The 13,741-nt window shown below is 41.1% G+C and overlaps 1 protein-coding gene across 1 annotated transcript in view; it reads right to left on the bottom strand.

The window, feature by feature from the left end:
- The window catches only part of LOC111024124 (CBS / octicosapeptide/Phox/Bemp1 (PB1) domains-containing protein), a 31,923-nt gene extending 18,486 nt beyond the window's left edge, over positions 1 to 13,437 (bottom strand). The window contains exons 1-6 of the mRNA XM_088126390.1: positions 13,019 to 13,437; positions 12,764 to 12,932; positions 12,549 to 12,682; positions 9,623 to 9,792; positions 8,090 to 8,168; positions 7,879 to 7,992 (exon numbers count right to left, since the gene is read on the bottom strand). Coding sequence (XP_087982516.1) covers positions 7,879 to 7,992; positions 8,090 to 8,168; positions 9,623 to 9,792; positions 12,549 to 12,682; positions 12,764 to 12,932; positions 13,019 to 13,161 — 809 coding nt within the window. The 5' untranslated portion in view covers positions 13,162 to 13,437. The remainder of the gene's footprint in view (positions 1 to 7,878; positions 7,993 to 8,089; positions 8,169 to 9,622; positions 9,793 to 12,548; positions 12,683 to 12,763; positions 12,933 to 13,018) is intronic.
- Positions 13,438 to 13,741: the final 304 nt, after the last annotated feature.

Genomic DNA, 13,741 nt, shown 5'->3' with positions numbered 1-13,741 from the left:
CACACCAAAACGGCCCCACCACCACATGCACAACACACACCAAAACGGCCTCACTACCATAGAAGAATGCCTCAGGAAGCAATCTAAAATGTTCACTTTGCCAAGTAAGACCTGCAAAAACAAAGAATCTAACCTTCTTTGTGATTTTACAATCCAAAGCAGGGACAAGGCTGGACTTTCACAGGTAAACAGGTCGGAAAGAAGATGGAAAAATGACTCACAAGAGAACCCCCCTCAACACAAGGTTGGGAGTCCAAAAACAAACATCCCTACCACTTAGACTCACCACTGGTCATCTGACAAGGAGATAAGAAAAATAACCTCCAATGACTCTCGACTAAACTCAGAGGAGAAGAATAAAGAGGAACCTTGAGGCGGAAGGATAGAAGCCACAGGACTAAATTTCAAAGACACTAAGTGGTAAAGACGAGGAAATTGGACACAAAGAAGCCTATCACCCAACCAAACATCCTCCCAAGAAAGAAAATTAGTCCTATTTCCCACCGCAAATTCAACAAACTATGAGAAGAAAGGATGTCTGGTGCCAAATTATATCTATGATGATGGAAGGATGTCTGGTGCCAAATTATATCTATGATGATTTTCTTCCATAGTGTCCCTTTCTCTAGGTGGAAAAATTCAATTTGTAAGAAGATTTCTCTGCTTTAATTTACCAATGTTGAGCCCCCTTCACCCATAGGAGCTGAACTATTTTCAAATTTACGAACTTTTGTCCTTCCCCCAAAGGAAGTATCTAGAAAGCTTCTCCAAAATGATGAGTGCTTTTTGAGCATGGTATATATGGGTGATTGAAAAGAGTGACTTGTATAGAGTGAGACACCCCCTAGTATATATATACACACACATATACATATACATACATACAAAAACATGTGGGGTGGGGATCGAGCCCACGACCTTTTGGTCGGAAATATATACTTTAACCAGTTAAGCTATGCTCAAATTATCAATGAGACACCCTCTGGTAAAATAAGGATTCCTCCATATTTGGAGCTTTATCTCAATTTACTCAATGATAGGAGCCCAAAGAAAGAATAATCTGACAGAGTCTACTTCTATTATTTATGTATAGAGCGGAAAATTATAGGTCGAGTGAGAATTCAAGAGCTCCCTAGTCTCTCCTACAATGCCTCGGCACAATCTACCAAAAAGAACCCCACCCCTCAATGCAGCAGACCATATAACCATCATTCTTCTCCCAAAAATACCCCTCTAACTAACTTGGGCCTACACCCGTATCTTCTTTTCCCCTATTACCCTTCCTTCTAACATACCTATTTATAATTGGGGGTCTATCATTACCCGCCCGCCACAAAGACACCTTGTCCTCAAGGTGGAAATCTAGGAATTGAAGCTGAATGATTGCAGAGGGCTCCCACGTTGCATCCTCCACGGTGCCGCCTTCCCATGGGATAAGGACATCTGTATCTTGGGGTCGATCCATGCTGGTCCGCACACCAAGAACCTCAATCGGCTTAGTATTCACTATCTCATCTGATCCCAGGAAACAGAGTGACAGGAAAAGTGTGGCCAACCGCCTTGCGTAACTGAGAAATATGAAAGATCGGGTGGATTGTGGCCCATTTGGGCAAAGCCAATTTGTAGGCCACCGACCCGATATGCTCCAAGATACGGAATTGGCCAAAAAGCGTGGGGCCAGCTTGGCATTAGCACGAGGATGCAAGTTGTGGTGACGGTAAGGCCGTAACCACAAATAAACACATAAACCGATGTCGAACTCAACATCTCGACGCTTGGTGTTGGCTTGTTGGATCATTCGTTGTTGGGCAACTTGTAAATGATCCTTTAACCGACGTAGCATCACATCTCTGTCTTGCAACTGCTGGTCTACCACTGAAACAGGGGAAGCATTCGGGTAAGGCAAACTCGGTGGAGGAGGACGACCATAAACGGCTTCGAGAGGGGACAACTTAGTGGAGGTATGAAACGTAGCTGAATTTGGCCCAAGCGATCCACTTAACCCATTGAGAAGGCATGGTCATAGTAAAGCAACGAAGATAGGCTTCAAGGCATCGATTGACCACCTCGGTTTGGCCATCCGTTTGGGGGTGATATGTCGTGCTTCGACGCAATGCTGTCCCCACACAACGGAAGAGTTCTTCCCAAAACAAGCTGGTGAAAACTTTATCCCTATCAGACATGATCTGCGGGGAGTGTCATGTAGCCGACCGACTTCTCGAATAAAGACTTGGGCAACCGAGACAGCCATGAAGGGGTGCTTGAGAGGAAGGAAGTGGCTATACTTGGACAGCCGGTCTACAACAACCAAAATCGAATTATACCCTTCAGAACGAGGCAATCCTTCCACAAAATCCATCGAAACATCCTCCCAAACACGTTCGAGAATCGACAAGGGTTGTAACAACCCAATAGGGGCCAAAGATAGATGCTTGGCCTGCTGACAAACCGCACAATCCACACAGCAACGCCTTACTGATTTGCGCATACCCAGCCAATAGACTTCCTGGCTGACACGGGCCATTGTCTTAAGAAAACCCATATGTCCACCAGTAGGGGATCCATGGAATTCCTGCAAAAGGAGTGGAATAGATGGGGAAGAAGGTGCTATTACCAACCTGTCACGGAAGTAGAGAGTCACTTTTCAGTGTATAACCCGGTGTGGTCGATTGATCGAAGCGAAGGGCAGCAACAACTTGAGAAAGCTCCTCATCCTCTTGAATTTCTTGAGCCAAAACAGTAGTATTGAGGCCACCAACCATGGATAGGGCATTTAAATGAACGACCGCTAGACGACGAGAAAGCGCATCGGCATCCTTGTTTTCCAACCCCGGCTTATATTCAATGTCAAAATCATAGCCCATCAACTTGGTTATCCATCGTTGATACTCACCCAGAATCACCCGCAAGTCAAGGAGGAATTTCAGCACCTTTTGGTCAGTACGTACAAGAAATTTGCGCCCCAACAAATATGATCTCCACTTTTGCACAGCCATAACAACCGCCATGAGCTCCTGCTCGTAAATAGCCTTGTAACAATGGGTTGAAGATAGGGCATGACTGAAGTAAGCCAGTGGACGCATATCTTGCATCAAAACAGCCCCGAGGCCAATGCCCGAAGCATCCATTTCCACCACAAACTGTTTTGAAAAATCTGGGAGGCCAAAAACCAAAATGGACGACATGCTCTCCTTAAGAGTCCCAAAGGCCTTAGTGGCAGCCTCAGACTATGACAAGTTGTCCTTCTTTAACAACTGAGTGAGTGGAAAAGCAATAGAGCCATAGTGCTGCACAAATTTTCGATAATACTCGGTGAGCCCAAGAAATCCACGTAATTCTCTTATATTTCTCAGAACGGGCCATTCAAGCATAGCGGAAATCTTGGAAGGGTTGGCGGCTACACCCTCGCCCAACACAATATGGCCCAAATACTCTATCTGAGGTACTCCAAACAAGCACTTCTTTTCATTAGCAACCAGCTAGTGGGCTTCCAAAGCTTGAAATAACAAACGAAGGTCCTGTGCATGGTCCTGCACAGAGGAGCTATACACAAGAATTTCATCAAAAAAATACTAACGCAAACTTACAGAAAACGGTCGTAAGATGTCATTCATTAGGGATTGAAAGGTGAACGGAGCATTGCGGAGCCCGAACGGCATGACGAGAAATTCATAATGGCCGTCATGAGTTCGGAAAGTCGTTTTATGGACGTCATTGGGTCGAACACGAATTTGATGATACCCGAACTTCAAGTCAATTTTCGAAAAGATAGTAGCCCCAAATAACTCATCCAGCAGCTCATCAACGACGGGAATCAGAAATTGGTCCGGAATGGTAACTCTGTTCAGTGCGCGATAATCAACACAAAACCGCCAACTTCAATCTTTTTCTGTACTAAGAGAACCGGGCTAGAAAAAGCACTAGTGCTAGGCTGAATAATTCCAGCCAGTAACATCTCCTTAACCAATTTCTCGATCTTGTCCTTCTGAAATTGGGGATACCGATAGGGTCGCATGCTCACAGGGCCAACGAACGGAACTAGCTTAATTGGATGATCCTTGGCCCGAAAAGGGGGCAATCCCTCGAGTTGTTGAAAGACTTTAGCAAATTCGCCCAAAACCTACTGCACCTCCAGTGGTGGTGTAGCTAGCAATGATGTATGAGTCTGAGACCCGTCTCCTTGTATAGAATTAAGCTCGAGAAGCACCCCGTGTCTCTCTAATAGCAGGGCACGCAACATTGCTTTCAAGGAAACTTGTGTCTGTGGCAGGCTATGCTCCCCCTGTATCATAATCGTCTGTGTACCCAACTCGAACCACATCGTTAATTTGCCAAGATTCAAGGTGATATCCCCCAAAGTTGATAGCCACCGTACCCCAAGTATCACATCCGCACTGCCCAAGACGATTGGCAAGAAATCCTGAACAATCGTGATAGTCGGAAAAACCACCTCGACCCCCTCGCAGATTCCATGACTTGTAACCTCATCCCCCATTCCAAGCACCACACCACACCCCTTCGTTTCACTGAAAGGGAAGCCGACACGCCCAGGCCAACTTCAGAGAGATGAAATTGTGGGATGCTCCGCTGTCAACAAAACCACGACCTCGCGGCCTACGATCATCCCTTGCACCTTCAAAGTTTTGGTCCTAGTCGATGCCAACTTTGCGAATGAATTAAGGGAGAGCACCGCGAGACCCACGCCGTCCTTGTCATTCTCTTCACCGATAGTCTCAACAGCATCTTGGAACACTTCCATTCCGACGTCCGTCTCCTGCACTACGAGAACTGTAATTCCTTCTTCTTGCATCGATGACCGAGCATGAACTTCTCATCGCAACGATAACACAAGCCTTTTTCGCGTCTCACCTTCAGTTCAGCGTCAGAAGCTTTCGAAATTGCCCTAGGATTGTCGGCGAAGTCCCCCCTTTGGCCGTCGCATCTGTATGGCGTGAGCTATTGGCACGGGTCGCATTAAAGGAAACTGTTCGGGCTGATCTGATTGTTGACCCACTAGATTTTAAGGAACCCGACGAAATACTGGACCCCTTTTTTTCCTTTTGAACCACGGGCGGGCTGGGCAAATTTTTATCCTCAATTAATTGGGTCATTTCCATAATGGCTTTGAGCCCATTGGGTTTCATGACCCACATCTCTTTCCACAACTCTTCCTTCAGCCCGTTAATGAACAAGCTTTCTTGAACAAACACAGGTACGCCGCCGACCGTTCCCCCAACTTCCTTGAATCTTCGCCGGTAATCCCTCACCGTTGTCTCCTGTCGCACCGCCACAAACCAGTCACACAACGTCCCTTCCATCGACAATCGGAATCTCTGGAGAAGCAGTGCCTGGAATTCTTCCCACGTCTGGATTGGCCTCTGCTTCTCCTCCCATTCGTGCCACATGAGGGCTTCGCCGTCTAAGCACAAAATTGTAGCCTCTGGTTTTTCGTTGTCCGACAATCGGTTGATGACGAAATACCTTGCAACCACCCATCCAGGTTCTCCCCTTCAAAAATCGTCACCTCTATTTTTCGTAGCCGCAGGTCATACACCAGCGCCAGTACATTCGAGAGTCGATTGGACCCCTCACTTGATGTTGCAACGCTGGCAAGTGTTTTCTCCCCTTCTTCCATTTCCTTCTCTAGCCCCAACGTTTTCTCCCCTTCTTCCATTTCCTTCTCTAGCCCTTTACCTTCCTTTTGTTTCTCATCGATCCCCATTTTTCTGAGATACGACTGCCATCCATAACCTCATCTCCTCCTTGAAAAGTGTCATTTCCTTCTTCATTGATCCCTTACTGTCTTCCACAGCGGAAGCGACCCCAGAAAGTTGTTGTTCCACAGCTTCTACTCTGCTTTCCATTCTAGTCACCATACCCTGGAATCACCAGCTCTGTTACCAAAATGATAGAGTTTACTTCTATTATTTATGTATAGAGGGGAAAATTACAGGTCGAGGGAGAATTCAAGAGCTCCCTAGTCTCTCCTACAATGCCTCAGCACAATCTACCAAAAAGATAACCCACCCCTCAACGTAGCAGACCATATAACCACTCATTCTTCTCCCAAAAATACCCCTCTAACTAACTTGGGCCCACACTCGTATCTTCTTTTCCCCTATTACCCTTCCTTCTAACATACCTATTTATAATTGGGGGTCTATCATAATCTAGGGTTATCATTGAAGGGAAGACCCAAATAAGATTTATTGAAATTGGTGCTTGCTTGCTTCCGATGCTGGGGGCCAAAAATAATGTAGGACTCATCAACAATTAATGCCTAAATTTTCAAATTTACTGAAATTGATGTTAAGATCAGATGCTTCCTCAAAAATCTTGACAATATTGAGATGATAATCAATGTAACGCATGTCATGAGAAGAGAAAAGAATAGTTTCGTTTGCAAACTAAAGGTTGGGTGATGGATGGTTAGGTCACTTGTACTCATATTGAAGTTTTACTAGGTCATGAGAAGACCCACGAGAAAAGCCTACTATGGAAGTATGAAACAATGGTGAAAATGAAGAAAGATAATTGGGTGCTTATTTATGCTGGAAATGCAAACCCAGATCTTAACTCCATGAAGTGCCAAAACCTTTTAAGAATCACATCCAAGAAATACCAATCTATTTTGTCAAAGGCTTCTTGCAAGTTCATTTTGATAACCACCCCATCCTTTTCCTTCTTTCCTAATCATCAACAAGCTCATTTGTAATGAGAGCAATATCTAGAACTTGTCTACCACCAACCAAAGTAACTGAAATTCAGTGATTGCACGGGGAGACCTTTGGCTTTCATGCTATGTCTTGGTGTAGATCAACACACTATTTTCATTCTTATAGTTTGAGCTCTTTATTATCCAATTGGAGAAGTTTTATGTAACCCCTTTGGTTTTTGGTGGGTTTGCCCCTCTCTTTGTAATTTCATCCATCAATGAAATTGTTTCTTAAAAAAAAGAGGTTCCTTTTATTCTTTTTTACTAGTGTACAGTTCACCTCCAATGGGTGGTGTTGTAGTCACACAAAAAATTTTGTTGTAACTACAATTTGTCAATTACAATGTTTTCGAGGCACAAGGCGCACCTCAAGGCGATGCCCTTTGATCGTCTTGAGGTGAGAGGCAATACAAAGGCGCGCTCGAGTGAAGCGTGGGGCACCTTAATAAATAAATAAATATTATATATATAGTGCATAAATTTATATAGTAAACATAATTTAAAAAATAAATACCAAAATAGTGTCATAGCAAATGTCAACAAGATACATAAAACAACCAAATTCAATAAGTTTAGTCGGAAACGGGAGCAGCAACGGCGATGGTCGGAGACAGGAGCGGGCGATGGCCGGAGATTAAGGGTGGTGAAGGTGAATGTCGAGAGGCAGAGAGAATGGTTAGGGTTTGTGGACCGAGGTATTTCGCGAGGGAGAAAGATTCTTATCAAAAAAAACACAATAAAAATGAAAAAATAATAATAATAAGGCAGATCGCCTCACTTCAACAAGGCGATCGCCTGGCCTCAGGCGAGAGGCGCGCAAAGGCACAACGAGGCGAGCGTCCAATTGAAGGCGCTCGCCTGGGCACCTTGCAAGGCGCACCTGGGCAAAATCGCCTTGCCTCTCGCCTGAGGCGAGCGCCCGAGTACGCCTCAATAACACTGGTCAATCATCCTTCGTAATTGGAAGGCTCTTTATCTTGTAGTTTCTAGGGCAGGGGCTTTCTCGATCCCTTGTCCATAGGCTGTGTTTTTGTTTTTCTCCTCTTTTTTATAGAAAAAAATAATTATAAAAAAAAAAGTATTTAGTTTGTCCAATATCATAGGCACAAGTATTAAATAGGGAAAGATAGTTATAAAATAAATATTTGAGAGAAGTGTCATACGTAAGGATCCCCTGAATCTTAGTTCCAGTTGTCATGACAACAGAACTAACTCGCAGTTCCCGCATTTTTTTTGCAGCAACACATATAGGATCTGATGCCGACACGATTGCAGCCCTGAAAACATATAAAGCTACAAAACTTGGTAATGATCCAAGAGTATATTACATATCTTCTTCTAACTTACACAGAATTTGAAGGCTAGACAAGGTACTTTGTGTTTTCAGAAATGATGGTTGATAAGGAAGGTTTAAACATCCGCTCCCTCAACGTCTCAATAAAGGCATATGGCGCTGAAATGATGATAAATAATTTTAGTAAGAATTATACAACCAAATATGAAAATGAATCGTTAAAGAAAAATAATGACTTGTAAATGGTATGAAATGACCTCTAGGTGGATGCAGGGAGCTTTTACTTCTAGAATATTATGCATCATGTTATTCCCACTTGTTATAGTCAAATGGTTTGTAGATAAATTAGAGTCTTCATTTGTTAATATAAGTTTTTATAACCATACAGTGAATTAATTCATAATGGGTGAAGGAACAATAACATAATAAAATGTTCGTTGTCCTTCCTACACTAGGAAAATCAAAATGGTAGGACAATCGGCGATATGTTATTAAATTTCAATATGTTCAATATTCAAACAAACATGGGAAAGTTAAAACTGACTAATGTATAATAGTGGCCACATCAAGCTTTCCCCAAACAAACAAGTCATTTCCTATGGTGACATAGGAAAGTTATGAAATTACAATACGTTCAATATTCAAGTAAACATAGGAAAGTTAAAATCGATCAATGTACAATAGTGGCCACATCAATCTTTTCCCGAACAAACAAGCCATTTCGGATGGTAACATCCAAAAGTTATGAAATTACAATACATTCAATATTCAAGGAACATAGAAATTTCAAATAAACCATGTATAATAGTGGCCATGTCAAGCTCTCCCCAAACAAACAAGTAATTTCATATGGTGACATCCGGAAGTTATGAAATGGCGATACGTACAATATTCAATGGAACATAGAAAGATAAAATCATTCAATGTACAATAGTGGCCACTTCAAGCTCTCCCCAAACAAACAGATCATTTCTCATAAATTGGAAGAAAAAAAATCTAAAATAGTTGTTAACACTCATCTGAAGTCAAGTTTTCATAAATACTCACTAGACATCAATTCGGAAGAATTTCTCCTTTTCCCACTGAATATAAATTATAGGAAAATATCTTCTAATCTTTAGAAATCAAGTAGAGATGGCGACAATATAACTTATTAATCACTCATCTGATTTTGAGTTACATTCTCGGTGCACAAAGATAAATATCTTGTTATCATTAGAAGCCAAATAGAGAGAGAGAAAGGATGCTTTACTAGTGTCATGTGTTCACTAGAAACATTTAATTGTGTGTTCACCAATAACCAACTAAAATATTAGCAAAATAATACGTGCTTGACCTCCATTTGTATCTAACATCATTATCATTAGTGGCATACCATAGCAATAATTACAACCCGACGTTAAAATTTAATTCAATTGTGCTGATACTTGATCATATTGAAGCATTTGTGCACATCATTCCCTTAACATTCATGTGATCTATTTCAAGATAAAGGTTATTTTTAAATCTGATTAACTCACCATCGTCACACCAGTCAAAATAAAAAACAGAAAATGCATTTATAAGTTGACACAGATCTACTTGAAGAAGCACATAAAGTAGGCACAACATACCAGAAAAATCACTTCCCCACTGGCGTTCCACCCCTTCAACAGCAGCAGCAATGGCACTACCCTGCTCTGCGGCCTTCTCCATTCTCGATATGGCATCATAGAGGCACTTTGTAATATCCAACAAAGCAATAACTTCACCATTTTCAACAACAGGAAGATGCCTAAATTTTTCCTATTGACAATGAAGCGCAGAGATGTAAGATGCTTAAGTGATCAGGTAACAAAATTAATCAAAGAGGAAAGACCTCACTACCAACAAAATACTAAATGCTTAAATGTAATGCAAAATTCAACCACAATAAATATTCTTAGGTGCTGTAGTTGTAGAAAAATAAAAGCATGAACTTCAATTAAACACTTCAATTTTTTTTTTTTTGGTTGATAAAAACCAACACTTTCATGGAGAGAAATGAAATAAGATACTAGAACAAAAAGGGCATACAAAAAGACAGCCCTGAATGAGGAAGCCCTCTATAGAAAAGGACTCCAATCCAAAAGAATAAGGCCTGCCACAAAAAATGCCACAAAAAACGACCCCTGTCACGAAAAAGGGGGGTAAATTACAAATAACCAACTAAAAGAACAATTTAATTTACACTATGAAAACACACCTAATATACAAACTTATCGTCTAACAAAAGAAAATAGGAAGATTACTTCATTAGAAATATTGCAACAGAAGATCGAAAAATCAGATAGACCTACCAATGACATAAAATAGCTCTACGTATCAAGCACCAATTTGGAAGCTACCACGGAAGGCCTATGGAATACCACATGATATACGGCAGCACGACACGACATCGACACGGCGACATGCCAATTTTTAAAAAAGTAGGACACTACACGTCGGGGACACGTTATTTTTTCTAATAAAAAATATATAAAAATATTAATAAACTATTTAATACTTAAATAAAAATTCACTAAAATAGTTAAGAAAAAGAAGAGATATTAAGAGACAAAAAGAGGAGAATTTTAGAAACAAATCTTGAAAAAGATGGTTTAGGAGTAAAATTTAAACTAAACAAGACTATAATCTGCATACATAATAATTGTTTGGAATTAAAAAATTGACACTTGTCAATCATGGAGGAGAGACATGGCATGCACAAAATTGCCCATTATTAGTCCTAGAAGAGAGATATTGCATGCAAAAAATTGCCACTTGGCACTTGTTAGGCATGTAGCAGAGATATTACATGCAGATGCAGTTAGCATTAAATTTTCTTTCTTTTTATTTTTGTTCTTCTTCTCCTATCTTTTCCTCTTTCTCGTCCTTCTGCATATTTTCTCTGGTTTATCTTCTTTCTTATTTTTCTATTATTGATTCTCTTCCGACTCATCTTCTTCTTCCATTTTTACTTATTCCTTACTTTGACTCTGCCATGTACACCTTTAAGGCGTGAAGGGCTCGCCTCAAGAAAACTCGGGTTTATTTTGTGGATTTTTACTCTTTTATCTCAATGTCATTTTACTAAACGGCGTGTCCCTCCCGTGTCTCCGCCGTGTCTTAAGTTGTTGCCGTGTCTCCGGCCTGTCCAAAGAAGAATAATAATAAAAAAATCAGGACACGCTAACTAGCATATCGGACACGTGTCGGGCACATGTCCGAGCGTGTCCGTGTCCGACACTGACACTCCATGATTTCTACGTGTCGGTGCTTTTCTACTATGAAATGAAAAAAAAGGACAAATTATTAAAACAAGGAAAAAAAAAACAAAACAGCCTAAGGGCAAGGATGAGAAAACCCCCTCAAGAACTCTAATACATTATTGCCTTCCAATCTTGAAGGATCAAAGATAAGCTGTAATTACAAAATTCTTGTGCTTATGGCACCATAAAAAGGTTATAAGTTGTACACCGTTAGTAAAGGAGTACATACTTGATAAAAACCCTTCAAAAACTCTACCGTTTCTTTCTCTACAAATATTCCAATAGCATCACATCCATAAAGTCCTTGTTTTGCCCTTTAAATACCAGCCATAAAATACTTCACCGAACCCATCAATCGAATTGGCCAGACAGCATTGGACGTCAAAGATATTAAATAAAAAATTACATCCTTTAGAAGTGAACTTACAATGCAGAAAAATGTGATCGAGGCTTTCTTCGTCTTGTTGGCAAAGCCTACACACTAAAGGGAACTGGTACTATGAAAATTATCAGACAAAAACAAAGGAGGTATTCTCTCATCAATCATTTTAGGACAAAGGGGGCCTTTATCTATACAGTTGTTTCTCCTACACCCTCCCCTCATCTAGGTATTGTCTCATCAACTGTTTCAAGACAAAGGAAGCTCTTTAGAATCCAGTATTTTCTTGGTAGAATATTTGACTTGAGAGACAAAGGAGAATTTTAAAATTTAAGATTGAGAATCTTGGGAGGAGGTGTGGCCTACAGTTAGGTTCAACGTTTGGTGTCAATGACCAAGGAGTTCCATAATTTTCCTTTGTCTCTTATTCTCAACAATTGAAGCCCTTTTATCTAATTTCTTGATTTTTTTTTTATGAGATTCAGAAATATGAAAGAATGTACAATTTCTTGATTTAATTTATTGCTTTGATTTCATGTACAAGCTTCTTTTGACCCGTCATTAATCCATCCAAGATGTCGGGAATAGTGTTTCTAAGAGTTAAGAGCTTATATTTAGGAGTAGCTTAAATAATGGAGGAGAAACAGTAGAATAGTCTTGCCTGTTACAAATAGTGGAGACCACAGTCGAGTGCTATGGAAGATTGCAGATTAGGCATATTGGCAAATTTGGAAACTTTTACTAGTAGATTAAAATCCCTCCCCTCCTTAAGACAGTTGTTTACGACCAAAAGATCCTCCCTAAGCTATTATATTACATTGATATCTCAGGAGCGCAGTCAGATAATCCACGCGTGAAAACACAGGACAACAGCAGAAGAAGGAAAACAAACCCTGGACCATTTTCTGAAGGGCTTCAATAGCAAGTGAATCTGAAGTAACAAAAATTGGATTCCTTGTCATGATTTTTGAAACAACTGTCTGCTCCGGCCTCAGCCCCTCCGCTATCACCCTGGTGGCGACATCCTAAGAGTATCAAAGCAAACTCATAAAACCAGAGACAAAACAGAGTAGACTGGGAGTAGTAATAACAAGATCCCAACAAACCTTATCCGTGAGAATACCCGAAAGCAACGCATTCGCATCCGTCAGCAGAACAGCATCAACACGACGAGCAGCCATCCGACGACACGCTTCGGAAACCGTAGTCCCCTCCGGAATCGTAAGCGCTTTCGACAACCTCAGCTTCTTCACCGTCCTTTCCCCAGCAGCAGATCTAAATCATCCCCATAACACCATCAAATCAACACAAAGCAGAAATGAACCAAAAAATCCCAAAAAGGGAAACGGAAAGCTGCTCACGTCAACTGAGGAGGAGAAGCCGGTTTCGCCACATTGCCATTAGAGCTCCCGTTCTCAGACTTTCTGCTCGACGTCAAAGAAGAGCGTTTCTGGGCGAGAGCGTTCCTCCTCTGACCAGGAGGCGGAGCGACTTGGCTACTCATCCTTAACCAAACACCAAATTTAGGGTTTCAAATCTTCTCTCCCGATTCCGACGAGAGATTTCTACATCAAAGAGGGTGTTGCGAATTGGAATTCCGATTGAAAAGCTTGATTGAGAGAGAGAGAGAGGTTGAGGTTTGAAGGTTTGGCTATGGCGGCTGTAACGCTGTCCCGAACGTGGGAAGCAACCGTCAACCTTTCTTCCCCGCCTCCCTCCGCCTGGCTGAGTAAGCTTTCAAATTAAAACTCTCAATTTTTTTTTTTTTTTTGAGGAAATCAGATTTTTGTTTTTGTAATTTCATTTTTTGTTTTTTTAATGTGTTGTTTATGGAAAGAGAATACGAACAAAAGTTTAAGGATTGGCTGACAAGCAGCCGCACGGAACCTTTTTTTCCTTTTTTTTTTTTTTATTCCTTCTTATGAGCATACGAAACGACAAAATGGAATTTTGTTTTCAACTCCTTGGTTTTAATAATATACATTTTAAGGTTAAAATAACATGAGGTTTATACAAGAACAATGAGAAAATGAATTTGAGCGTGAAAAGGGGAGTTCCCTTTCATTGCTGAATTCTTGAAGGTT

The sequence above is a fragment of the Momordica charantia genome (assembly GCF_013281855.1).
Source record: "Momordica charantia cultivar OHB3-1 chromosome 1 unlocalized genomic scaffold, Mcharantia_2.0 BLBB01000001.1, whole genome shotgun sequence".
Taxonomy (NCBI): domain Eukaryota; kingdom Viridiplantae; phylum Streptophyta; class Magnoliopsida; order Cucurbitales; family Cucurbitaceae; genus Momordica; species Momordica charantia.
This window is presented reverse-complemented; position numbering and strand designations above follow the sequence as displayed.